Source organism: Zootoca vivipara, chromosome 7 (genome assembly GCF_963506605.1).
Source record: "Zootoca vivipara chromosome 7, rZooViv1.1, whole genome shotgun sequence".
NCBI lineage: Eukaryota > Metazoa > Chordata > Lepidosauria > Squamata > Lacertidae > Zootoca > Zootoca vivipara.
In genome coordinates, this window is record NC_083282.1 from 9862850 (window position 1) to 9889916 (window position 27067).

A 27067-nucleotide genomic window follows, 5' to 3' on the forward strand; every position below is an offset into this window, starting at 1 on the left:
AGATCGGCGGGCGCTGTTTGCTGGGCTTGACAAGCCCGGCAAACAGCGCCCGCCGATCTTCGGACCTGTCCTGTGTGACAGGCGGGGGTGGGGGGGAAGCGGAGATCGTTCTCCGCTCTCCCCCCACCCCCGCCTGTCACCAAAGATCGGCGGGCACTGTTTGCTGGGCTTGACAAGCCCGGCAAACAGCGCCCGCCGATCTTCGGACCTGTCCTGTGTGACAGGTGGGGGTGGGGGGGGAAGCGGAGATCGTTCTCTGCTCTCCGCCCACCCCCGCCTGTCACCGAAGATCGGCGGGCGCTCCTAGCTGGGCTTGACAAGCCCGGCAAACAGCGCCCGCCGATCTTCGGCCCTGTGCTGTGTGACAGGCGGGGGTGGGCGAGAAGCGGAGATCGTTCTCCGCTCTCCCCCCACCCCCGCCTGTCACCAAAGATCGGCGGGCGCTCCTTGCTGGGCTTGACAAGCCCGGCAAACAGCGCCCGCCGACCTGTGCTGTGTGACAGGCGGGGGTGGGGGAGAAGCGGAGATCGTTCTCCGCTCTCCGCCCACCCCCGCCTGTCACCAAAGATCGGCGGGCGCTCCTTGCTGGGCTTGACAAGCCCGGCAAACAGCACCCGCCGACCTGTGCTGTGTGACAGGCGGGGGTGGGGGAGAAGCGGAGATCGTTCTCCGCTCTCCCCCCACCCCCGCCTGTCACCAAAGATCGGCGGGCACTGTTTGCTGGGCTTGACAAGCCCGGCAAACAGCGCCCGCCGATCTTCGGACCTGTCCTGTGTGACAGGTGGGGGTGGGGGGGGAAGCGGAGATCGTTCTCTGCTCTCCGCCCACCCCCGCCTGTCACCGAAGATCGGCGGGCGCTCCTAGCTGGGCTTGACAAGCCCGGCAAACAGCGCCCGCCGATCTTCGGCCCTGTGCTGTGTGACAGGCGGGGGTGGGCGAGAAGCGGAGATCGTTCTCCGCTCTCCCCCCACCCCCGCCTGTCACCAAAGATCGGCGGGCGCTCCTTGCTGGGCTTGACAAGCCCGGCAAACAGCGCCCGCCGACCTGTGCTGTGTGACAGGCGGGGGTGGGGGAGAAGCGGAGATCGTTCTCCGCTCTCCGCCCACCCCCGCCTGTCACCAAAGATCGGCGGGCGCTCCTTGCTGGGCTTGACAAGCCCGGCAAACAGCACCCGCCGACCTGTGCTGTGTGACAGGCGGGGGTGGGGGGGGAAGCGGAGATCGTTCTCCGCTCTCCCCCCACCCCCGCCTGTCACCAAAGATCGGCGGGCGCTCCTTGCTGGGCTTGACAAGCCCGGCAAACAGCGCCCGCCGATCTTCGGACCTGTCCTGTGTGACAGGCGGGGGTGGGCGAGAAGCGGAGATCGTTCTCCGCTCTCCCCCCACCCCCGCCTGTCACCAAAGATCGGCGGGCGCTCCTTGCTGGGCTTGACAAGCCCGGCAAACAGCGCCCGCCGATCTTCGGACCTGTCCTGTGTGACAGGCGGGGGTGGGGGGGAAGCGGAGATCGTGCTCCGCTCTCCCCCCACCCCCGCCTGTCACCAAAGATCGGCGGGCGCTCCTTGCTGGGCTTGACAAGCCCGGCAAACAGCGCCCGCCGATCTTCGGACCTGTCCTGTGTGACAGGCGGGGGTGGGGGGGGAAGCGGAGATCGTTCTCCGCTCTCCCCCCACCCCCGCCTGTCACCAAAGATCGGCGGGCGCTCCTTGCTGGGCTTGACAAGCCCGGCAAACAGCGCCCGCCGATCTTCGGACCTGTCCTGTGTGACAGGCGGGGGTGGGGGGGAAGCGGAGATCGTTCTCCGCTCTCCCCCCACCCCCGCCTGTCACCAAAGATCGGCGGGCGCTCCTAGCTGGGCTTGACAAGCCCGGCAAACAGCGCCCGCCGACCTGTGCTGTGTGACAGGCGGGGGTGGGGGGGAAGCGGAGATCGTTCTCCGCTCTCCGCCCACCCCCGCCTGTCACCGAAGATCGGCGGGCGCTGTTTGCTGGGCTTGACAAGCCCGGCAAACAGCGCCTGCCGATCTTCGGACCTGTCCTGTGTGACAGGCGGGGGTGGGGGGGAAGCGGAGATCGTTCTCCGCTCTCCCCCCACCCCCGCCTGTCACCAAAGATCGGCGGGCGCTCCTTGCTGGGCTTGACAAGCCCGGCAAACAGCGCCCGCCGACCTTCGGACCTGTCCTGTGTGACAGGCGGGGGTGGGGGGGGAAGCGGAGATCGTTCTCCGCTCTCCCCCCACCCCCACCTGTCACCAAAGATCGGCGGGCGCTCCTTGCTGGGCTTGACAAGCCCGGCAAACAGCGCCTGCCGATCTTCGGACCTGTCCTGTGTGACAGGCGGGGGTGGGGGAGAAGCGGAGATCGTTCTCCGCTCTCCGCCCACCCCCGCCTGTCACCGAAGATCGGCGGGCGCTCCTAGCTGGGCTTGACAAGCCCGGCAAACAGCGCCCGCCGACCTGTGCTGTGTGGCAGGCGGGGTGGGGGGGAAGCGGAGATCGTTCTCCGCTCTCCGCCCACCCCCGCCTGTCACCGAAGATCGGCGGGCGCTGTTTGCTGGGCTTGACAAGCCCGGCAAACAGCGCCCGCCGATCTTCGGACCTGTCCTGTGTGACAGGCGGGGGTGGGGGGGAAGCGGAGATCGTTCTCCGCTCTCCCCCCACCCCCGCCTGTCACCAAAGATCGGCGGGCGCTCCTTGCTGGGCTTGACAAGCCCGGCAAACAGCGCCCGCCGATCTTCGGACCTGTCCTGTGTGACAGGGGGGGTGGGGGGGAAGCGGAGATCGTGCTCCGCTCTCCCCCCACCCCCGCCTGTCACCAAAGATCGGCGGGCGCTGTTTGCTGGGCTTGACAAGCCCGGCAAACAGCGCCCGCCGATCTTCGGCCCTGTGCTGTGTGACAGGCGGGGGTGGGGGGAAGCGGAGATCGTTCTCCGCTCTCCCCCCATCCCCGCCTGTCACCGAAGATCGGCGGGCGCTCCTTGCTGGGCTTGACAAGCCCGGCAAACAGCGCCCGCGTGCACTTTATTAAAAAATAAGACATCCCTCAAAAATAAGCCATGTCGTGTTTTTTTGAAGAAAAAATTAATATAAGACATGACTTATAATATGAGAAACACGGTAGTAAATAACTTTGTGATTGTTACCATACGGCCTATTACGTTTACGTGTGTCTTCAATTGGATTTGCGTAATATAGGCATTCTGGTGGTTTACGGTTCACAATCTTTATCTTCAGCCAGTGTGAACTGGGTCTGCAAACATCGAGAGAGCCATTTCCCCAATTGCTCTGTCATGTATTCTGATTTGCTGTGCCCCATTTCTAGGCCACAAGGTCTATATCCTCCCCACCACCACCCCAAAAAGGCATCACTCTGAATTGCAGAGCTCCACTCACACAAACTTACCATCAAGTACGGCAACCCCTGCACCACGCCTAGCCACGTTCATGGGTGCAATCAGGGTCCAGGTATTGTTTTCTGGGTTGTATCGCTCCACGCTGTTAAGGCAGTTCCAAGATTCGGCTCCTCCGATGATGTACAAATGTCCACCGAGCTCACATACAGCAGACTGGTGTCTTCCTATAAATGAAAAGCCAACAGAAGCTTGCAAATTGGGGAGAGTGTTTTAAGCTGCTCTCTAAAAGCAGCAGCATCACAAAAACTGCAGGGGACATTTTTCACGCCAGCCAGGAGTCAACTGCCAATAAGTCAGTCTAAAAGGTCTCAGAAAGCGATTCCACTTGTTGCCACTCTCACTAATGCAGTCTGTGGGGAAAAAACCAACCCTCAATACTAAATACTGCTCCAGCAAAGGATGCAGCTTCTCTCTGAGAATCATAGAATTGTAGAGATGGAAGAGACCACAAGGGCCATCTAGTCCAACCCCTTGCAATGCAGGAATCTTTTGCCCAACGTGGGACTCAAACCCACAACTCTGAGATTAACGAGTCTCATGCTCTACCAACTATCAGGGAGTTGGTTCTCGCCAAATTTCATTTAAAAACTAGCAGTAGCAGACCTCTAAAAGTGGCACACTGCAGCTGAAGCTACTCTAAGACATTTCCGTCTCCTAAAGAGCTTGAATTCTTAAAGCCATCCCAACTTGAAAACGGTAAAGGCAAAGGACCCCTGGACGGTTAAGTCCAGTCAAAGGCAACTGGGGTTGTGGCACTCGTCTCGCTTTCAGGCCGAGGAGGCCGGCATTCGTCCACAGACAGCTTTCCGGGTCATGTGGCCAGCAGGACTAAACTGCTTCGGGCGCAATGGGATACAGTGACAGAAACCAGAGCGCACGGAAACGCTGTTTATCTTCCCACCGAAGCAGTACTTATTTATCTACTTGCACTGGTGTGCTTTCGAACTTGCTAGGTTGGCAGGAGCTGGGACGGAGCAACGAGAGCTTTCCCCGCCTTGCAGATTTGAACTGCCAACCTGTGGTTTAGACCGCAGCGCCACCCGCGTCCCTTCCAACTTGAAAAATGAAAGCGCAGACTTACGGATGTTAAGTGAAGCACAGCTTGTCCAGGATTTTGCTATGGGATCGAAGACATCACAGTTTTTCAATCCTTTCTGACCGTAAGGATCTGAGCCGCCAACAATATACAACTTTCCATTCAGGGCACAAACACCTGTTAATCCATGGTGGGGAGAGAAGGGAACAAAACAACTTAATGCCTGAATGCTTAGAAAGAAATAATAACCTTCATAGGGCATTGTAAAGTCTTACCTGCATTGCAACGGTTGGTTCTCAGCTCCGGAACGGGAGTCCAATCATCAATCTCCGGATCATACATTTCTCCGCAGCTCAAGTCATCCGAATGGCCGTTAGATCCACCGACAACATACAGCTGCCCCTAAGTTGAAGAAGCAATAAATATTTCAACAAAGATCCATTACATTGTTTTGGTTAAACATGCACGCCTGGGCCTGGTGTGTTAGTAGTGAACAGTTTCTAAATCAGACAAGGAAAGCCTCCTAGAAAAGGAATTGTCCTGTCACTACAGGCAACTATGAACCTAGGTGTGTCCTTTCAGAAAGTGCAGAGGAACACATGACCATACCTTTGTGCTGAACTGCTACAAATTTAAGTCAGGGAATCAGATTCTTGGGTTGCTCTGTACGATGACAGGAAGTGTGTGGGGCCCTGTTGATTCTCCTTGATCTCTCAGCAGCTTTTGATACCCTCTACCATAGTATCCCACACAGCAGCTGTCCAATCAGGGATTGGGTGTCTCTGCTTTGCAATGGTTCTGATCCTCCTTGGGAGGGCTGTCGTCAAGAGAGTGGCGCTTTGGGGGTGCTGTTTGGCCTTGCGGAACCTTCAAGGTGGAGTTCCACACGGGTCAATTTTTTCTCTTGTGTGCCTCACTTGTGCTCTGCAGGGAAACACACTGGAATCGTCACGGCCCATGTTATCAGGTGCCAGAAATACATTTTTATTTATCCTTGCTTTTGGCACTTAAGTTTTTGAGACCATACTGCAGCATTACAGTGGAGGCTAACATCAGACTAATCTATTAGTGTTTGTGTGTGTAGGATTTGTTCTTTTTATTATATTGTTGGGTGAGCACTTCGGCAAATGTTGAACTTTGTGCACTTCTTTTAAAAATCTGGTTTTTAACTTAATTTACTTGGATTTAGCACGTAATTCAAGTGCTTCTGGTGCCGGAGGGCAAAGCTATTCACCCCACACATACCATTAAAACCGCCATCTGGAACCGAGCTCTTGGTGTCCTCATCGGTGCAATGAAAGTCCAGCAATCCTTTCGGGGGTCGTAACATTCTACGGTGCGTAAACATTCTTCTCTGTTATAGCCACCTAGCGGGAAGGCAAAGCGTGCAACAGGTATTTAAGGCAACAGAATCTCCTCGTGAAAACCAATTTTAGCAAGCAATTACTCTGCAAAATACTTCACGTGGCAGTTTGCCCAAGCATGAGAAAACGCAGAGACCCCGCGTAGCTTGAAGCGCCAGTAGCTTTTCCTTACCTGCGGCTATGAGCTTGTTGCCAAGCTCTGCTGTTCCCAATCCAGATCGAGCATATTGCATCGGAGACATGGACTTTTCAATGAGGTCACCTGGCTGGATCTCAAAACTCAAGCTTTTCATCAGCCGTGGAGTGCTGGTTGGAGAACTCTGGGGACTGTTCCGTCCATGGAGGAAAATCACACAAAACACGCCATCCAGAACAGCGAGACACAGGTAGGTATTATCTGGGGGGGGGGAAGCAAGGGGAGGGAAAGAGTACATTTAATTCCAAAATACGAACGTTTTCTTCCACTAAAGCAGGCTTCTTCTACCTCGGCCCTCCAGATGCTTTGAGACTACAATTCCCATCATCCCTGACCAATGGTCCTGCTAGCTAGGGATCATGGGAGTTGTAGGCCAAAAGCATCTGGAGGGCCAAGGTTGAGGAAGCCTGCACTAAAGCTATACCAATACCCTCTAGGCAGGCTGGAATTTCAGCTCCCCCCCCCAATATTTGAAGGAGAGAAAAGAACACTGCATTTATTAATGTAATTACAAAAAATGGCACTGCCTCCCGCAACTTCCATATTTAAGCATGGTTACACAGTGGTTTAAAAATAATATCCCCGGAAACAAAGTTCTGCTTACTCGAGGTCTTCTCTGAAGCAACAATTTTCCACTCGTGTTTAGGACTCTGCACTGCTGCGTTTGGAGAAAGACTTCCAGAGGAACTGCTACTTATCTGCTTGAGATCATTCTCACGGGGTGTCTTTTTCTGCAAAATCAAAAGGCAGCTACAGAAACCCGGCCACAGAGCGTACTGTGATCTGCCTTTGTTTCAGAACTATTTTTTCTTCTATTTTTACCTCTGTGCAGCCTCATTTATAAGAACATCTGCACAGGGAACTTGACGAATCAAAATCTCAGCAACGTGACGGAGCACGTAATGCAGCCCTCACTCGCAAAAACCGCTTCATCCCAATACTCAACTCACAGTCCCTAGCTTCTGAATCAAATGAATGACTTAGCTTCACGTAAGCTATGATTTCTAATGGGACGATCTTCACTTTGTTTGCAAGTACCTGCGACAACTATTATTACTACACAAGTTTCAAGGGTGCATGCATAGCCTACACAGCAAAATTCTGAAGACTTATTGTATAAATCCAATATATTACATAAGGTTTTCTACCAAATTGCATATATTTTGTCTACTACTTTCACCACCTTTCTTCCTTTCTGTACCACACCATCGTCTTTCATTTTCAAGTGCCTTATAGTCTAAGGAGTGGGGTGGATGTAATTCAAGCTTGCTGGAGTTTTTTTTTTACTAGAACCCCAAAATCTACTGACCAGAGCTAGATGCCCAGGACATACAGCTAGTTGTTTGTTTTTTAAAAAAATGTTGCCTAGTCGGAGGACATCCTGAGCCTAGTAAACAAAGCCATATCCTTTCACACAAAAATCCACTTCCGCTTAAGCTTTCTTCATTTGAACTTCCTTATTCCTTATTCAAGGGGAATGAAGGGTTTTGTTGTTGCTATTGTTAAAACAATGGGGAGACAGAAAGCTTTGCCAATCTCCTGCAGATCACCCAGAGATCTATGAGATCCCCATCTACCTTCTGCCCACCTCGGCTCTATGAAACCCATCTCAGCTCTTTCAGAATTATTACACCGGGTTCCTCTATTGGAGCCACTTCCCCTTTTGTCCCGAATACTTCATTTCCACTCTCTCTCCCTTCCAAATGGGCTTTAGACACCTCCCTTGGTGCCCCTGCTCCTCTGAATGTTTTAATTCATTTGTTTTTAACCTTTGGGAGACAAGCCTTTGCCATCTTTTCTTCTTCTTCCCAGAATGTCTCTGGATCCCACATGGTCCCAGAGGCATTCTCGGAGAAGGAAAGTGTGACTACTTTGCAGCTGGCATTTTGCTTTCCAGTGAACCCAGTCAAACGGCCTGCTTTTTTAAACAAAAATGGGGAGAGAAAAGAAGACTGATTGCTGCCCGATAAGCTTGTGGGGTTTGGGGGGGGGGGAGGCAGTGAGTTACATCTGAGAAAGGATCCCCATTCCCCCCCCCCCAGGATGTGATTTTGTAATTTTTAAGTAGGGTGTGAGTTCTGTCTGTAACACAGGTTTGGAGGTGTCTGGAAAATGGGTATTTTATAGTTATTCAGGAATCAAGGAAGTGGTTTGGCATTTGGGTTTAGGCTCAGCCTCTGCCTTGCACTTAAGCAACCTACTTGTCTATTTCAACTAGCCAGACCCCCCCCCCATGGCTGCTTTTGAACACTTTGGTTTTAAAGGGACCAGTCATTTAATGGAAGTCTGAGAATTCTTGCTCACCCCTGAAAGACTGAATGTGCCTGTAGGTTTTACCGACACCTGTACAGATTTTTTTAAACAAGTATTAGGTGATTTAAACTTCTTCAAATCTCAACTCCTGCTAACACACCTATTAAATTAGCAGCTGAGAGAAGGCTAATATTATCACCTCTCTGGTTCTTGTAACTCCAGATACCACCACCTAATTACATTTAAGTTGCAAAATGAACTGAACTCTGCTTCATCACAGATTCGTTTCTAGTTCAAATCAATTCTCTCGACTCATTTAGGCTGCTGAAACTCAAAGCTCCCAATTGAAAATGTACTTTGAAATTGAGTTATGGCAACAGTGGGAATTATTACAACCAGAAAGTGAATAAGATTTTCACAAAGTTACCAGTGCGCAGTGCGCTACAGTTCTCAAAATGTTCCCACTGTTTGCATGAATGGCAGGCTACCTGAAGTATGCCATTATTCTTGCAATGACAAATTGGTTCTACTCAGTTCAACCTGTGCCCCCTCTATGGCAGGTTTCCCAAAGGAAATCTCCAGAGCTACTTCATGACGTGCTGCTCCTAGTCACGTGCTGGATAAACTGCTGCAACTGAAAGTCTGCACTTCTAGCTACGAAGCTCTGCTTCCAGAAACTTATTCAGCGCTTCTTGTTTGCCTCGGATCGCTTAAACTCTATCTGCAATCTCCTGCAATCTTTAGCACTGCACTCCCTTCTCAACATTCCAGAAGCTTAAGATGAAACTCCACTAACTGCTCTTGTTCATTAAGTCGTGCTTTCGGTACTAAGGCACATTTACAGTCGTACTGTGGAAGCTGAACGGAATCCGTTCGACTTCCAAAACGTTCGGGAAACCAAAGCGTGGCTTCCGATTGGCTGCAGGAGCGTTCGGTTTCCTAAAATCGTCCGGAAACCGGAACGCTCACTTCCAGGTTTCGATCGTTTGGGAGCCGATTTGTTCGGGAGCCAAGGTACGACTGTATCACGTTACAGCTTGAAGGAACTAAATCGGGGGTGGCTGACCTGTGACCCTACAGATGTTGCTGCGCTATAACTCCCACCGTCCCTGCCCACTGCCCATGCCAGCATGGGCTGAGGGCAGCTGCATCTGGCAACATCTGGAAGCCCACATTTGCCACCCCTGAACTAGGCCGCACGAACCGTCTAAGGCAGCTATGTTGTTTCTTCCTTTCACTACTCTAACCAGTTTTACCTGAGGTTACCTCAGACCATGTGCAATTTGTACCTGCACAAACTGAATGTGGTCATCATCACTGCCATACACCTCAGCCTGTCCTTCTAGCAGGTTTCCATCAAGCAGCTTGTGATCGGCTGAGTAGTACAACGTTTGAACCTGAAAAACAACAGAACAGCCATGTGGCTACAGTCTCCATTGCCTATTTAACTATTGGTACATAGAACACAAGACTCCATAGGGGCTCCAGTGTCATTCAGGTTCTCTTCTTTCCATCTAGCAGAATGGCAAAAAAATAAAAAAAAAATTAAGTTGCTCTCATGATGACAGATCTTCCAGTTATGGCATGACGGATCCTCGCTTTCGCAGCTCAAAAGAAATCTTCAGTTGCCTTGACTTCCCTGCGCCGTAACATCAATATGTGTGACAATGTACATTATCTTGCAGAATAAACTTACAGGTTGACAATCTCAAACACACACACAAAATACTGTTGCCGGAACCCACAATTTTCTTATTTGCAAAATACAACATTTTCTCCTTTTCCAGTATGTGAATAAAGCATGTAAACCAAGCACAATTGGATTATAAAAGGCGTCACGCTAAATATGAGTTGTATCCAGCTAAGTCGTACTTTTTGAGTAGCCCTGCTCACGTCACTTAGCTGTGTACAACCCAGTGGGGCTGATTTTTCCATTTAGGAAAGTCTACTGCCCATTACTAGACACGATATGAAACTCATCGGAACTGCAAGGAGAATCTGACTACAGTGGAACCTCGGTTTATGAACACCTCGGTTTATGAATTTTCGGTTTATGAATGCCGCGGACCCATCTGGAACGGATTAATCCACTTTCCATTACTTTCAATGGGAAAGTTCGCTTCAGTTTATGAACGCTTCAGTTTATGAACAGACTTCCGGAACCAATTGTGTTCATAAACCGAGGTACCACTGTATTTGACTAGGCTTCTGAGAAAGGGCAGAATATAGCAAACATAACCATTCTCAAAGGCTGCTAGTTTGATGGCAAGCTAGGTTACGTCTTTGCAAACAATTCAAAATTTATATTATCTCCACTGCGATTCTCAAGACGCTGGCATTTCTGATTGAGACTACACTGACTGTTGGGTATGAGAGAGAGGCTATTTAATTACATAAGTTTTGTCAAAAGTTAAGATATCCTGTAAAGAAGTAAACACCATATTAATCATCATCATCGTTTTTTGCCCACAGCGGATTTTCTTAGGAGAACTGGGGCAGGGCTGCTGCTTCTTTACACTCGAAGTCTCTTCTATGGTTCTTCATCGCTGAGTATCCTAGTTTTGTTAATAAACCTATGGGGAGATAAATCAATGGGGAGGAACAACCATTAGAACCTTTTACCTACTGTCTCTCTTTAAGCAAAAACCCTGCAAAAAGGAACACATTAAGCACACACAGTGAGCCTTAAAAACCACCTCCCCGTTTTCAGAGTGAAGTTGTTAAAAGAGTAAAAAACAGAAACGGAAAAACCAGACTGAACAGTTTATGCAGCTCACCTGGGAAACCCCCCTAAGTTTCTCAGCTTAGGGATACCTACAGTAAGATTTAAATTTTTCACATAGGTTGTTTTTTTTAAAGAAAAAAAGAAAAAGGATCATCCTTAATTTCAGAAAAAGCTTAATTGTTAAAGGCTGCCGAAGCTCATTTTTAAAAGACTAACCTCTTCCATCAGATCTCCTAGACTGTCTCCATTCTCCCAGATGCTGCGCTGCACCCAGTTGATTACCTTTGTGTACAATTTGCCATTGCTGGGCAAGCTAACATTGTCTTCAAGCATGACCTCCAGCTGGAATTAAAAAACAAAACAAAAAGGGTTTGGTGGCTAAGAGAGAGAAAAGACCTAACAGGCTTGCCTACACAAGATTAAATAAAATCTCAAACATCATTATACCAACATAGAACTTTCTAGAGGTATAATGAATGCAAACTGCATTGACAGTTTTTGCTTTATGAGTAACATTATTTAAAATAATAATAATAATAAGTAGTAGTAGTAGTAGTAGTAGTAGTAGTAGTAGTAAATCCAGAACGGAGAATGTAAAATACCAAGGTTTGCTCACATTCTGGTGTAACAAAGAAACAGAATCTCCTGCTTAGGGCTGTGCAAATAGGAGCAGGCTTGATTGTCAGTGGTTCCCATTAAGTTCTATGGCAGTATTTCTCAAACAGTGGGTTTCAAGGTTCACTTCAAGGTGCATCTCAGTGCCACAAGCTGCCCAGTATCTCCTCCTCACCTGCCTGCCTCACCCTCTAGCTCAGGCATAGGCAAACTCCGGCCCTCCAGATGTTTGGGACTTCAATTCCCATCATGCCTAACTAGCAGGACCAGTGGTCAGGGATGATGGGAATTGTAGTCTCAAAACATCTGGCAGGCTGGAATTTGCCTATGCCTGCTCTAGCTGCCCATGGCATTTTGGCTGGACCCATGCCAGCACCAGCAACTCCATTCGTGTTAAGTTAAAGTGGCCAGGAGACAGAGGTCTTTGGGGGGGGGGGAGCGCAGGATAGGTCAAAGCGCCAAGGGTGGTATTGAAGGAAACTAGAAAGTGAAATGAAAGGTTCGTGATAATTCATTGGGAATAGAAAGGAAGAGAGAGGAAAGCTGTTATAGGAGGGGAAAGTGGGTAAAACTAAGGTGGAGGGATGGGGGGAGTGGAGTGTAAATTTAGGGGCAGGGGGTGGGAATTAATCATGGTGAGTTTTTTTCCAAACGTGCTTTCCTCTTAGCTCGTTTCTCCTTTTTGCCCTGAGTTCGTGCTTCTTTAAAGTCCACAACACCTTTTGTAAAGGCCGTCTCCAATTGGAGCACTCACAGGCCAGTATTTCCCTGTTATCAGTGCTTATACTACATTTTTTAAAGATTAGCCTTGAGAGCGTCTTTAAACCTCTTTTGTTGACCACCAGCATTTCACTTTCCATTCTTAAGATGGGAATAGAGAAGTTGCTTTGGAAGACGATCATCGGGCATCCGAACATCATGACCAGTCCAATGAAGTTGATGTTGAAGAATCATTGCTTCGACCCGGATCTTTGCTTCTTCCAGTACACTGGCATTAGTTCGCCTGACCTCCCAAATGATGTGTACAATTTTTCAGAGACACTATTGATGGCGTTTATAAGTGGCCCATGTTTTGCAAGCATACGGTAAAGTTGGTAGTATAATAGTTTTGTAAACAAGGATTTTGGTTTCCCTGTGACTCTCCCAGTCCTCAAACACTTCAAGTGATGCTGGATTTTCAGAAGACAGTCCACAGGGCAGTGCAATTTACAGTGTCAAAGACCTCAGGTCAATAAATGCCATATAGAGGTTGGTTTTGCTCTCTGCATTTTTCTTAAAGCTGTCGAGCAGTGAAAATCATATCCACTGTCCCCCAGAAAGTCGAAAAACCTTTTGGGATTCAGGAAGGATAGCCTCCGATATAATTAGGAGAAGGTTTGCTAAGATCCTTGCAAGAATTTTGCCGGCTACAGATAATAAAGAGATGCCTCGATAATTTCTGCAGTCCGTTCTATCACCTTAAAAAAAAATTTTCCCATGATTTTGGCATCCCTGAAGTCTGCTGGGATCTCCTCTCTCTCCCAGATTTTTTAAAGAGCTTGTGACGTCGTTGTGTATGTTCAATTCTGCCCACTTTGAAGACTTCAGCTGGTATCCCATCAGGTCCGCTGGCTTCCTTGGTTTTTTATTTGGTCACAAGGATCACAGGAATGTGCAAGCCCACTCACCACGACAAGGGGATGATCCAGCAAATGAGGGTAGAGAATATGGTACAAGCTAAGTGTGGAAGAATGGGAGGTGGGAAGGGGAAAATGTAACAGAAAAAGCCTTCTCCACTTTTAAGAGCTGCCAGGTCAACTAATTCTGTCACAGGACCTTCAGAGCAAACATCTACACCAGGGGTAGGCAACCTAAGGCCCGGGGGCCAGATGCGGCTCAATCACCTTCTAAATCCGGCCCGCGGACAATCCAGGAATCAGTGTGTTTTTACATGAGTAGAATGTGCCCTTTTATTTAAAATGCATCTCTGGGTTATTTGTGGGGCCTTACTAGTGTTTTTACATGAGCAGAATGTGTGCTTTTGTTCCCCCCCCAAATACAGTCCAGTCCACCACATGGTCTGAGGGACGGTGGACCAGCCCGTGGCTGGAAAAAGGTTACTGAGCCCTGGTCTACACTTTGCTTTGGGAAAGCTGAGCTAAGGAACTCCTTGCCATAAGGAAAACGCTGTGGTAAAAGAACGCAGCAATTCCCCAAGATTGATTGGGTATCTCTAGATGCCAGTGTTTGCCAGCTGATTGGAACAAACACTGCCTCCACCCCCTGACATTTTTTGACTGGTGGGCTTTGATCATTTCCAGCCATCTCAAGTGGGTGCTGGGAGTAGAAAACTTGAGAACCCCTCTTCTATGGAACAAAGTAAAAGGGCTGCAATTCTGGACACAACTGAGAGGGAGCTTGGAATGGGTGTGTGTGTGTTAAATACTGCACATTTGAGATAGCTGTAGTGACAAGACAACTCTTCATGCTGGATTGGCCCTCTTGTGAGGTCCAATATGTGCACGTAAAATCACTCAGCTATTGTGAAAAAGGTGATGGAAGGAGTGACGATTCCAAACCGAGCAACTCAAAATCTGCGAGACAGTTTGCCCTAATGTTTTAAGAAACGCAGTTTCGTTTAATTATTTCCTGGTGGCATCAAAACGTGAAAAGGACTAACTTCCATTTTTTTTACTGTGAAATTAGAAAGCAGCATGAGATTGCTCACCTTTAAACGTGGCAGTTTGAGAAATTCCTCCTGGTCAGAGATCTGTAACAAGTGCTCCTGAAGGTAACTATCAATCTTGCTCAGTAAACGTGAATCGCCCATGGTGCTTGCAAAGTTCCGATAGGAGATGCAGCTTTCAACGCTCATTCTGGAGAGCAAATAATCTCCACAAACCTTTTAGAAAGGCATACAATTATGTTATTTTTTTAAAAAAAAACAGAGGTTTGGGACACTTTTGGGGCACTTTCTATTTCTCACTTCTTATAGCCCACCAACCTACTATGGCACCCATTTCAGCAAATCAATTTTACATCTTCTCTTGGCTGCTCTTAATTTAAATTTTACATCTTAATTTAAATTTTACATCTTCTCTTGGCTGCTCTTAATTTAAAACCAACGGCATTACTGTTAATCAAACTTTTCTGAGACATCGCTCTCAAATGCCTTTGCTGGTACTATTTAGCAGTGATAAAGCTAAATTAAGCTGCAGGAATGGGCGTGGCGCTGCCTGTTTTTCTTCTAGGAAAACGGGACCAAATATAATCAACCTTTTGTTTTATATTTTGCTGCAAACATTTTTAAATAAGCCAGGATATCTGCATTATCTGCAAGCATCACCGCTTTGCTGCCGCTTCTGCAAAAGCAGCACACGGCTCATGTGTATACAGTCACTATCTGCTACAATTAAAGGAACTGGTGCCGTCTATATTTGATTGCCCGGTTCATACATTAATCTGTGCAAGTGCACTCCCAGAACTGCTGACATCAGCAACAAATGTATTTTACGAAACTGTCCCCAAACTGTTCTGAAATCCATAGAGCAGACTAACAATTACTGTAATCAAATGAAATCCTTAGGCTATATTTCATCATCATCGCTGATCCTAATCTATAAATGAAATGCTCTTTTTCGTGGTAAAATTGCAGGCGGATTAATCAATATGCCTATTCACATGCTTGAGTTGCTCATTAAGATTAGTTTTTCCTTCAACTAGGGTCACAGAAACTTTGGTTCCTTAAGTGTCCAAAATTTATACCTGCTTGACTCTCTCCATCTTCAGTTTCTTTGCTGCAGAGTACACATCTTTGACCAGTTCTTTATCAGCTTTCAATCTATTAAAGTTATATGGTTATTTTAGAATTTGTTCTTAATAGATAGCATAAGATAAAGTGCCTATCGTATGTAAATAACAAAAAAAAAAAAAACCCCAAGTCACTTACTGAGCAGTATAGGCATAGTTTAACAGGACTTCAACAGCTTCTGGATGAAGATCGTCAAACTTTACATGGGAAACTCCGTGAGAGTCGCTGTCATTATTGAAGATTTCAAACAGATAAGGACTGCAGCATGCTAGGACTGCTCTGTGTGCCAGCATCTCATATCCACAGACCTGTATTAAAATAAGAGAAAGACTTGTGTTAAACCTAAATAGTTCAGCCTAACAGATGACATGCAATGTTATGTCTTGCAGAATAGAAAACTACTGAAAATCAATGGATTTATTGCAGTGGTTCCCAATTAGCTAAGTACTTCACACCCCTTTTTTTAAAAAAAACAACAACAAGCCATGGACCACCTATTTTTGAATTTTTTTTATGTGAATGGTGCCACAAACCCCTTAAGGTCTGCAGACTATCAATTGGGAACCAATGACTGAATGGATTTCAGAGCTGTAAGATTAACTAAGGGACCCAGGTGGCGCTGTGGGTTAAATCACAGAGTCTAGGGCTTGCTGATCAGAAGGTCGGCGGTTCGAATCCCTGCAACGGGGTGAGCTCCCGTTGCTTGGTCTCAGGCTCCTGCCCACCTAGCAGTTCGAAAGCACATCAAAGTGCAAGTAGATAAACAGGGGCCGCTCCGGCGGGAAGGTAAACGGTGTTTCCATGCGCTGCCCTGGTTCGCCAGAAGGAGCTTTGTCATGCTGGCCACATGACCCGGAAGCTGTCTGCGGACAAACGCCGGCTCCCTCGGCCTATAGAGCGAGATGAGCACCACAACCCCAGAGTCGGACACGACACGACTGGACCTGATGGTCAGGGACCCCTTTACCCTTTACCTAAGATTAACTACAGGTGATCTCGTTTTACCAACCGCTTTCGTTCACGATCCAGTTTCTAATCTCGTTGATTTAAATAAGGTAAGCACATTTCTACCACTGATTTCAGTTAGAATACTTAATAGTTTTGGCTGGATCAGGCTCATAATTTTAAAAGGAAAGGAGACTTCAAAAGAATTCCATCTAATGGTGTATAGAGTTTTCAGAACACGTGGGGCCGAGAACTTAATTGAAAAATTAATTGACACGAAATTCCAAACTCAAAACGTAACACCCAGTTGTCACTCTGTTAAGTTACCTGGAGTCTAACATCACAGAATTGGCCGCTTTTTCGCAAAGCATTTAGCTTGGCAACAGACGACTCAATGAAGTTTTCATCTTCGAACATCAAATAGCCATTAGGAATCATTTTTGCTGTTTCTGTGGCTGAAGAGGAGAATTTGCAGTTGTAAATAGAGCCAAGTGTAATGTTACTTGATGCAAAGCCTTTTTGAGGTTGTAATCCTAGACAAACTACAATCCCATACTATCTGCGAGTAAGCATCTGTAAAAGCAGACAAACATGCACAAGACTGCCAATAAACTGGAGGAATTCAATGTGTTATTATGATCATCCAGTCAGTTCAGTAAGTCTCCCTTCCAGACAGAACCATCTCCCCTCTCCTCCCCACTTGCAGCAATGGGGGTGTTCTCTGGAGACACACACACACACTGGGCCAATCTGCAGGGGACGTGGGGTTTAACTGTTAACAATTACGGTGGACCCTCCGGATATGAATTAAATTCGTTCCAGGGGTCCGTACTTAACCTGAAAAGTCTGTAACTGGTATACACTTCCGGGTTTGCCGCATTCGCAACCCAAAAGTTACGTATCCAGAGCGGTATGTAATTCGAGGGTCCACTGTATTAATTTCACTTGCTACTGAAATGGAAAAGTTTAATGCCCAAGGCATGGTGCCCTCTCCACCATGAGCAGTGCTGGCATAAAGACTACCAGAGTTATCAGTCACTGTCACACTGCAGGTCTGTAATAATAATAATAATAATAATAATAATAATAATAATAATTTATTTATACCCCACCCTTCCCAGTTTAAAAACCGGGCTCAGGGCGGCTAACAGAAAATATAAAACATTGATTAAAATGCAACTTAAAAACAGCCTAAAACATAACATAAAATGCAGCATCAATATCAATAAAATACAAAAATTCAGGGGTCGTTTTGGGGAAAAGAAAAAAAGAAAAGAAAAAGGCAAGAGGGGAGTCACCAGTTTGTTTGAAGGCAATTTTAAATCAGTTTTCCAATTAAGCAGCTTATATCAAAAAGTGATTATGTAATTGCTATCGGGTGCCTGCCAGTTTGCACGACTCTCCGTTTTTTATTTTGTGCCCTGGGTTTACAGTATCAGAATCAGATCAAAGTCAACTGTACTGTACAACTGACTAATCAATACACTCCACGTCACAAGAAATGACATTATATATGCGTTGACTTGAGTAAAAATGGATCAAATAAATTTACGTTGTGGAAACTAGGAGACCTTGAATAATCCGAAGTCTTCTTGTGTGTTAATATGAGAGCACGTCAATTTATATTCCTCCTAAGATAAACAGCAGCGTGGAAAAATGCAGGCAGTTGCGTCTTCTAAACGGATGACTCCAAAACTACCAGGCTTTAAAACGATGTAATCAAGTCCTTAAAAGCTATAGATACGAATTTCTTCTGTGGTAGTTGTGCATCATACTCTGCAACAGAAAACAAAAAAATAAACGGATTAATTTGGGATTTCTGCATGTTTAGAATCCGTTTAGGACTTCTTTCTATGCCAACTGTGAACTGCCTGAAAAGGCTATTAAAACACAAGACCAACATTTTCAAAAATTAAAAGGTGTTAATGGAAGCCTGTCGCTATTTAGTTTTTAACTTAAGGAAATCAGGACAATTTTGCATGAAATATTATTTACCCCCAAAATCAGTAAACGGTACATAAAAAGAGTGCATCTTCTTTAGATCTGTTTCAATCACTCAGCTATATCCTTACAGTAATTCAGTTACAGCACATCTGTATTACTGTAGTTGACCCAGCAAACAGAGATTAGTCTGGGCAAAGTCTACATATGGCAGCTCTTATTGGATAGACCTACATCTAAAAGCAATTCTTCTTTAAAAAGTCTCAGAGCCCTTAAGCAACCTCTAACACCCACACTGTAATATAACAACCGGGGGGGGGGGTGTTAACTCCACTATGATTCAGGATCTATTTTATTCTCAGAACCTTATCTCTTAGAACTGTTTGCAAATATTCCTCACTGATGGCCTTGAAGGTTTTTACTATTTTGGACTTACTGTATTTTTCCATCTATAGGATGCCCCCATGTATAAGACACCGCCTAATTTTTGACGCTGTGGGTTAAACCACAGAGCCCAGGGCTTGCCGATCAGGTCAGCGGTTCGAATCCCCGCAAAAAGGGTGAGCTCCCGTTGCTCGGTCCCTGCTCCTGCCAACCTAGCAGTTTGAAAGCACGTCAAAGTGCAAGTAGATAAATAGGTACCGCTCTGGTGGGAAGGTAAACGCCGTTTCCGTGCGCTGCTCTGGTTCGCCAGAAGCGGCTTAGTCATGCTGGCCACATGACCTGGAAGCTGTCTGCGGACAAACGCCGGCTCCCTCGGCCAGTAAAGCGAGATGAGCACCGCAACCCCAGAGTCGGTCACGACTGGACCTAATGGTACCTTTACCTTTAATTTTTGACATTATTTTTTAGGGGGGGACACACACCGAGTCTTATACATGAAAAAATACGGGAATTACTTTTTATATAATATGTAAATATGCAACCAGGTTTTAACCCCTGGGTGGTACCACATTTTTAAAACAATCTGGGAAACTACTTATTTTCTACTCACTCGTAAACAGCAGTATTTCCCCCACCCGGTATTCCTAATATAAGTGAGCACGATCACATAAGTTTCGTGTGAATGTGTCTCATGCTGTAACTACACACCTAGCAAACCAAGCAGAGCAAATTGATGGAAGGTGGGAAATGACGGAATCTTTTGACTATAAAATTTAATGTAAGCAAACACATGTATCTGTACATGTGTAATATGGCTAAAGGGTTGGGATTAACAAAAATGGAGAGACGTGAATGGGGCTGGAAGCTGGACAGGTGAGACACGGAAGGCATGGAAGCAGGAAGAAGTATTTGCTAGATAGATCAACTAAATCCTTCCACAAATGCTGTTTCCAAACCGGTTTTGGAACTAAATCTGTCTTAGTTTTACGATCCTGCTCAGTAGCCAAACTGGAAACGACACTAAATTGTGCCAGTATTATTTAAAAGGAGAAGTTTTGATTTCAACTTTACTAATTGTTTTGATTTTTTTTTGGGGGGGGTGTAATAATTTATTTAGGTGGCCACTGTAAGCAGATGAAAACATTAGCGGGGTTTTAATAATACTTGTAATGCAGAAAATAATATTGATAATATGGAGAGATTCATAAAATGGATTATGAAATAATACGCAGTTGAAAAGGTTGACAAGAGGACCCACGGAGGGGGTGGCGGGAAGTCTTGAGATTCAGAAAAATCTCTAAATTTGGGTATCTATTTTGTATTGTTATAACGCTACATTTGTTAAATCGAGTAAAAATTGTTTCCAAATTAACAATAATTGTTCTGATTTTTCTGTGTGGAAAAGCTTAATTTGCATCTCCCCCCCCCAGTAGAAGACCATTTACAGAGTCCTGCCTCCGTAGGAGGTTTGAATATACTTTAAGGTGTCCTGCTGTCCATAAAGTACACTGCTTGTTTTAACTCTAGCTTTTCAAGGGTTACAACACAAAAAGTAAAAGTCACATCCTGTTGCTCAAGAAAAGTCAGGGAGGCTGAGAGGGACATCTTGTGTCTGGGCAGCCCAGGACCACCACATACATTGCCCTTGCTTGTTCCCCTGGGAGGTCACTTCAGTGCTGCTACTGCAAAGTGGCTTGACTTCAACCCCAGAGGCGCATACTCCATTTTCTCTCAAGACAGATGGATAGCAACAGGAAGGACGCGGCCCAAGAAAGTTGCTCCCAAGGCAAGGCAGGCTTTAGGCAGAAAAGATTCTAGACCAGGCATCGGCAACCTCCGGCCCACGGGCCACCCACCCATGAACTGAGCCGCCCGCTCGGCAAGCCCCCCTTGTGCTGCGGTAAACCGGTGCAGAGTGGCGTGGGGACTCGTTGAGCGACGCCAGAAATCGGGTCTACGCAGCCGCAGAAGCGTTGTCTGGCGCTGCAGACATTTTGGAAATGGGTGGCCAGCACCAGAAATGGCTTCTGTGCAGCCGCGGACATGCACAGAAGCCATTTCTGGTGTTCCGCGGCACCGGAAATCGCTTTGGTGCCTGTCCGGCCCACGGACGATAATCCGTGGAAATCCCCCGGCCCACAGGCAGAAAACATTGCCGAATCTGAATTCTATTCAATCTCTTGGCTGAGGACCATCCACCTCCATCTAATTTCAGAGTGGCTAGATTTCACATTTTGGATAACTTTATTTTCTCCTCACCTTTCTAAAGAAGCTCAGCTGAAACTTCACCAAAAACCACCCCAACAGGATTCAATACAGTTGGTTCAGGATTCAATAGTTGGTTTAAGAACAGCTTAGTTTATGAATAACTTGGATTAAGAACGCTGCAAACCCGGAAGTAGGTGTTTTGGTTTGTGAACTTTGCCTTGGAAGCAGAACATGTTTCGCTTCCTGTTAAGTGTGTTCCATTTGTAAACTGACTCCCCTACTGCTATGGGAAAGCACGCTTTGGTTTAAGAACGCTTTGGTTTAAGAACGGACTTCTGGAACAGATTAAGTTCATAAACCAAGCTACCACTGTACTGTGAAATTAAGCAGATTTCTCTCCACAGAAATTCTTGGTAAAACTTCTGAAGGTTGGGCCACATGAGACTGAAATTAAAAGTTCCATAGTACATGCATAACTTCCTTTAAAAATTATGTTTTATTGGTTTCATATGAACACACTTACTAGCACTACAATACAAACACTGTTTGCAGAGATAACTGGGCACATCATTAATTAAAATATTCTGCCTATCATCATTTGGATTTCTTCCTAAATCTATTTCCACTATTTCTGACTCAGCTGAATGCTCTGCTCCTACTTCAACAGGTTCTGAAGATTAGCTTTGTCATCATAGGGAGTTTTGTCACTGTTAACAAACATGATAAAAATCAAACTACAGTAAGTACTCTGAATAAATCCGTCCTTTATAATTCCCCCCACCTCTCCTCTGTTGGTATGTTTCTCCACTAGTGCAACACTTCCATTTTGGAGGAGTTTTAGTGAGGTGTAGCATCATCTATATGTCGCCTTTAATATATAGGTGGTGCTCAACGTCTGTGGGGGTTACATTCCAGGGATAGCATATAAAGCCAAAACATATATGGCCAAAACATTTTGGGTTCAATGGGGGGTGGGGTTGCCAAAGTCTTTTCACCCCAAACACCTGCCCCTGCCTTTCCAATTAAAAAAAGAAAGGAAAGCCAAGTGCATAAAGCTTGAATAAGTGCAAGGTAAATGTGCAATTACTCATTCGAACTCATGTTCGAAGCTACGAACATGAGTTTGACCAAACTGCAGGAGGCAGTGCAAGACAGGAGTGCCTGGCGTGCTATGGTCCATGGGGTCACGAAGAGTCGGACACGACTAAACGACTAAACAACAACAAATGTGCAATAAGTTGCTAGTTACCTGTGGTTTCTTTAAACTGTGTGGAAACTTATTTAACGCCAGCCATTCCTACCGCGAGTTGCAGGCGGCCTCTTCTATTTCTCTGCCTCAATCCATTTCCCATTCTTTCCTGGGACTCTCTTGTACCCCTATCTAGATCTAACAACACACCATCCGTGAGACCAAACTCATTTCACTAAATTCACAGCTGTGCAACGAACAGCCAGGAAGCAGTTAAAGGACATAGGGGGATGGCTCTTTCATCTTTTGTCTGAAAAGATTGAATATGGAGTTTTTGCATCCAGGACATGTTAGTTCTCCACATTCCTTTTCTGTTAAGGAGCAATGTACTGTTGCAAAAGGCATTTAAGCTTAGGCTATTCCTTTCTCCATAATGCCCCCAAATTGCAATGCCTGGCGTCTCACCCGCGATTCCACTGGTCTCCCTCCAGTGAGTTCAAGTTTTCTTTCCTGCTTTTCAAAATTTTCAGCACAGACATAAACTGACTGACAAGCAGATCTACATTAGTTGATTTGTTTTATATAGGACACTCCCATACCCAAGACCTGCTTTATTTGAGTAAGGTTCCAGAGTGAGTCATTGTTTCTTCAGCGCAAGTACAAGTCAAGTCTTAATTGCTTGGCCTCCTATAACTTTAACTTTTTTTAAAAAAAAAATGCTTACGATGATGCATACCTTTCAAAGAGTGTCAGGCTAGACGTAGATTTAAAAAGCTGGAAACCCAGAAAGCTGTTGCCCCAAACCATACTGATGTTCAAAGTGCTTGTTCTACAGCTTAAACACAAAGTCATTCTTAGTGACAGGCACATAAGAAACAGCAATACCTCCATCGAGAAGAGGGGCAAAGAAAAACAGCGTGCAAAGTCCACAGCACAAACTAAACTCAATTACATCCAGACACAGGTTAACTACAGCAATTCTCTTGTACCCTTCCTGGAACGCAGCTCATCTACCTTGCCCCATACATGAATAAAAGTTTAGCCATCATGACCTCATGAGGCATCAGACCCAAAACAATACATGACGCATGAGAGAGATTGCTCTACAATCTTTGAAGCAGATTTTGATCAAAGGCAACACTACGGGAGGGCTGCTTACCCTCCTTTCCAACCTTGCACAATGTTTTCCAGTACCGTACCTTTTTAAAAAAAATAACCGTACAGGTACTGTACCTGCATTTCCCCCTTCCAAGGTGAACAGCAGAGTTGTCCGCAGACTCACATGAGATTTAAGATGGGAAACATTGTGGGTGAGGCTTATCTCCAAATCAAGAGTCCCTCACAGCTGGTAGCTGCTTTAAAATATGAATAAAAAAGTGTATACAGTATAGACCTCAGACCTCCCACGTCACATCCTAGTTTGAGTCTCAGGAAAATGTTCTGCATGTTTGTACTACTAACTAAACATGATACTGTACTGCTAAGTGTGTCGGGGTTTTTTGGGGGGGGGGGGACGACTGCATAGTGCATGCTAATCGGTGCTACAAACTTTCACGAGAGACTGCAATTTTAAGTAAAACTGGCTGGGTCTTTTGTCTTTTCCCACTGGCTACTTTCTCACTTAAGATTCCCACAAACACAGTTCCAGTAATTTACTTTTACGGACAATGCATCAGGAATCTCAAAGGATGGGGGAAAGCAGCTGGCAGCGGCCCCGGAGGATTCTGAGCACAAAAAAGGCAGGTGGATTAGAAGTTAAGCTTGTTTCTCTCACTCCTACCCCACAACATAGCCTAAAGGGGCTTCCAAGCACACATTTACATGCAATGTGTAATTTGCCCCCCCTAGTATGATTCTGCTACTGTTTTAACTTGAGCAGGTCCATTTGGAGTAGATGTTGTATGTAGAGGCTTAGGCTAAACCCTTCACCACCACCCCCATGCAACCAAACGCTTATTGTACACCACTAGAACTTCACATCCTGACATCACAGCACAATATGATTTTTATATATAGCTATAAATGATCGTCTAAATGAAGGGCTGGACTAGAAGACATTATTGCCCTTGACATATGGCTGACTGCCTTTGTAGGCAGGCAAAGAGCAAAATCCCAGACATTTATTTTAATATTTGATGCAAAATATGGGTTTCTTCCACTGAAGCAAATGGAAAAAACAGAAACATAATCTATAGAGAACTGCTCAGGCCTTGCCTAATTATAACACAGAGAAACCATATCTGCCTGTGGATTGGCCAGCGTGTCTTTTCCTTCCCACCCAATCACGCCTTCAACTGCAAATAGCATTTCGGAGCAGATGCTTTTCAGTTCCATGTGCTTGGCAACAGGATGGGGCAACGTGGGGGAAAGAACAAAGGCAAAGGAGGGGAAAGAAAAACCTCTCCTCAAATAACAAAAACCATTCAAGACTCGCGGTGATCTCCTAGCTGCTTCTTAGTGACTGTAGCAATGTAATAAATAGGCAAAATGCTTCCTCGCCCCAGACAAAAGCAAAAGAGGAACATGCACTGGCTTCCTGTCAGCTCATCCTTTTCAGAAACAGTCAAAATGGGGGTGGGAGGAAATGTACCTTTGAAGCTGCTGAGATTAGTTAGAACTCTCCAACCTCTCTTTCAAGGCTGCCCCGCCTGGCAGACCATCCATAATCATTTAACAAGGAGAATCTAGCTTATTTTCTTTTACACGTGTTCTCACCTTTTAAATCCCTGCATTGCAGGGGGTTGGACTAGATGAGCCTCAGACACCTTTCCCAACTCTATTAGCGGCTCCATCACACAATACACCACACCAAAATGAAGGGGGTGCAACCCATAACCAACATGAAGCATACATCTACTTCCCGGTGTCGTTTATCCATGACGCCACGAAACATCGTCACCCACTACTGCGAATAGGGTCACGCCCACCACTGCAATAACCCACCTAAAAAAAATCGCGGGCAGCATGGCACCGCTACAGCTCCCTTTCTCTCTGGGGGGGGAAAAGTACGCAAGCCTGCGCACACCTCAAAATAAAACAAGGGATAACCTCGTTTCTAACGCACCTGGATGGTGGGGGAGAATCACCAGTCTGCGGAAATGAGAGCAGAAATTAACAATAACGAGAGAGAGAGAGAGCGCGCAAACCTTCCTTCCCCAGACATCCTTATTCTCCCTTCCGCCATTTGCGGGGAAAAACGGGTTGCTTCTAAAAGCACATTTGCACACACTACAATGGGTCTATGGACCGCTCCTCCCACCCCAAAGTATTCCTCCATTAAGTGACACCACCCAATATTTCAAGTCAGCACCCCACGCGATCCGAGCTACCCGAAAGAAGCCCTTGAAAGGAAAAGAGGTCTCGCTCCTCTTTTGGTTCCCCCCCCCGCCTTAAATCGCCTCGCCGCGCGGCAAGATCCTCCCGCCCCCGCTTACTCGGAGGTAAGCTCCATCGCGAGCAAGGAATGGGACCGGCGCTTTCGGAAGGCAGGCGGGGAAGCGGGGCAGAAAAATCCCGCGCGCGCCGTGCGCCTTTACGCACAAGGAAACCCGATTCGAGTTCGACTGCGCCACGCGGTTCCTCGCTTGAAAGAGATGCTCCGGTGGGCCTCGCAGCCCCTGCTTACCTGGTGTCTCTCGACGCAGGCGATGCCGCTCATATTGAGAACGTCCAGGCCGCTCAGGGGGAGAAGAAGAAGCTTTGCGCTCCGGCTGTGCGCGCAGCGCGTCGAAGGCGGGGACGGTTGGGGAGGCGGCGGCCACCAAGGGCGCGACGACGCCAGCCGCGGCGAAGGGAAGGGCGCTTTTCTGGAGAAGCTCGGCTGGCTCCGAGCCTGGGTGGAGAGAAGGAAAAAAAAGAAAAGGAACCGCTTGGCGCGCAGGAAACAATAGCCAGGAAGGGCGCCGAGTGGAACGGATAAGACAGACGCAGAGACCTCCACGCCCTCCTACTCCAGCGACGACTACCCGCCTTCTGCGGCTACTGCAGCTCGGGCTGGAAGGAGGCGGGTGGGGAAGGACGTTACTGCCGCCGCCACTCCTCCCTCCCTCCCTCCCTCCCCCTCGAGGGGACTCTTCGAGAACCAGTAGCCTTTCGCGTCTCCAAAACTAAGCGCGTTTGGAGAGAGGGGGAGCTGCGAGAGGAGAACGCGGATTGCTCCGCTGGCCGCGGGGGAGGGAGGGCGGAAAAGGAGTCCCGCCGCGGGACAGGCCGTGTGCGAAGCTGCAGAAGCTCCTCTTGCGCCTCCCCCTCTTTTTTCTTCTTCCTTGCATCTCCTCCCGGTTGCTGCAAAGTGGGTCAGGAGAAGAAGGTGATGATGGGGAGAAGGGAGTTGCTGTTCCTTGCTGCTAAGGATTATTGTTATATTTCTTGGCGTCCTATTTTCAGGGGGGTGGGGAAGAGAGGGCGTCGCTGCCAACCTGTTGTGCGTTTTCTTGCGCAGCAACCGGAGGAATTCGTCGTTTGCAATAGTCGAGTATTTTTTGCTCCCCTTCGGTAAAGAGGAGGAAAAGAAACCGATATAACCATTTATTATTATTATTATTATTATTATTAATCTTACTCTATTTTTCTGCAATTGCTAAATCTGCCCTGCTGCGTGCTTGTTCGGTTGCAGAGTGTGGGCTGTTTACATTATGTCCAAGTTGAGTGGCGAGTCTGTACGCAGCTTACTCGGGAGTAACAACCCCCGGTGCAAGCGGCGCATAAACACCCGTGCATTGGGGCAGTGCGCAAAAGTGCACTTCATTTTGCAGGGACGCAAGGTGTTTTGCAGCGCTTATAAGCACGCTTAACCTTCGAAACAACCTTGTCAGGCTGGCGTGACAGGCGTCCTTTGTGACTTTAGCAGTAGTTACGCGGCGATTTAAAAAAAACCCAACAAAAACCTATATCTCCAGCACCACAGTACAGTAAATAAACCTCCGTCCTTTTCTAGACTCTAGACACGCCATGGCCGCCCTACGTACATATGGGAGCGCCAGGCCAATTGGACTTGCTTGGGAATAAACAAA

General features: G+C 46.9%; 1 protein-coding gene across 2 annotated transcripts in view; it reads right to left on the reverse strand.

Moving 5' to 3' along the window:
- Positions 1-26066, reverse strand: part of IVNS1ABP (influenza virus NS1A binding protein) — a 28296-nt gene extending 2230 nt beyond the window's left edge. Inside the window, exons 1-14 of one of the 2 annotated variants that reach the window (XM_035122293.2) lie at positions 25681-26066; positions 17905-18109; positions 16661-16788; positions 15527-15696; positions 15343-15418; positions 14306-14479; positions 11200-11325; positions 9548-9655; positions 6610-6736; positions 5982-6206; positions 5691-5812; positions 4721-4847; positions 4491-4622; positions 3400-3573 (exon numbers count right to left, since the gene is read on the reverse strand). In XM_035122293.2, the coding sequence (XP_034978184.1) occupies positions 3400-3573; positions 4491-4622; positions 4721-4847; positions 5691-5812; positions 5982-6206; positions 6610-6736; positions 9548-9655; positions 11200-11325; positions 14306-14479; positions 15343-15418; positions 15527-15696; positions 16661-16771 (1672 nt within the window). In that variant the 5' untranslated portion in view covers positions 16772-16788; positions 17905-18109; positions 25681-26066. Of the gene's footprint in view, positions 1-3399; positions 3574-4490; positions 4623-4720; positions 4848-5690; positions 5813-5981; positions 6207-6609; positions 6737-9547; positions 9656-11199; positions 11326-14305; positions 14480-15342; positions 15419-15526; positions 15697-16660; positions 16789-17885; positions 18110-25680 lie in introns of both variants that reach the window. The other variant, XM_035122294.2, reaches the window with a different exon arrangement.
- Between the last annotated feature and the right edge of the window lie 1001 nt (positions 26067-27067).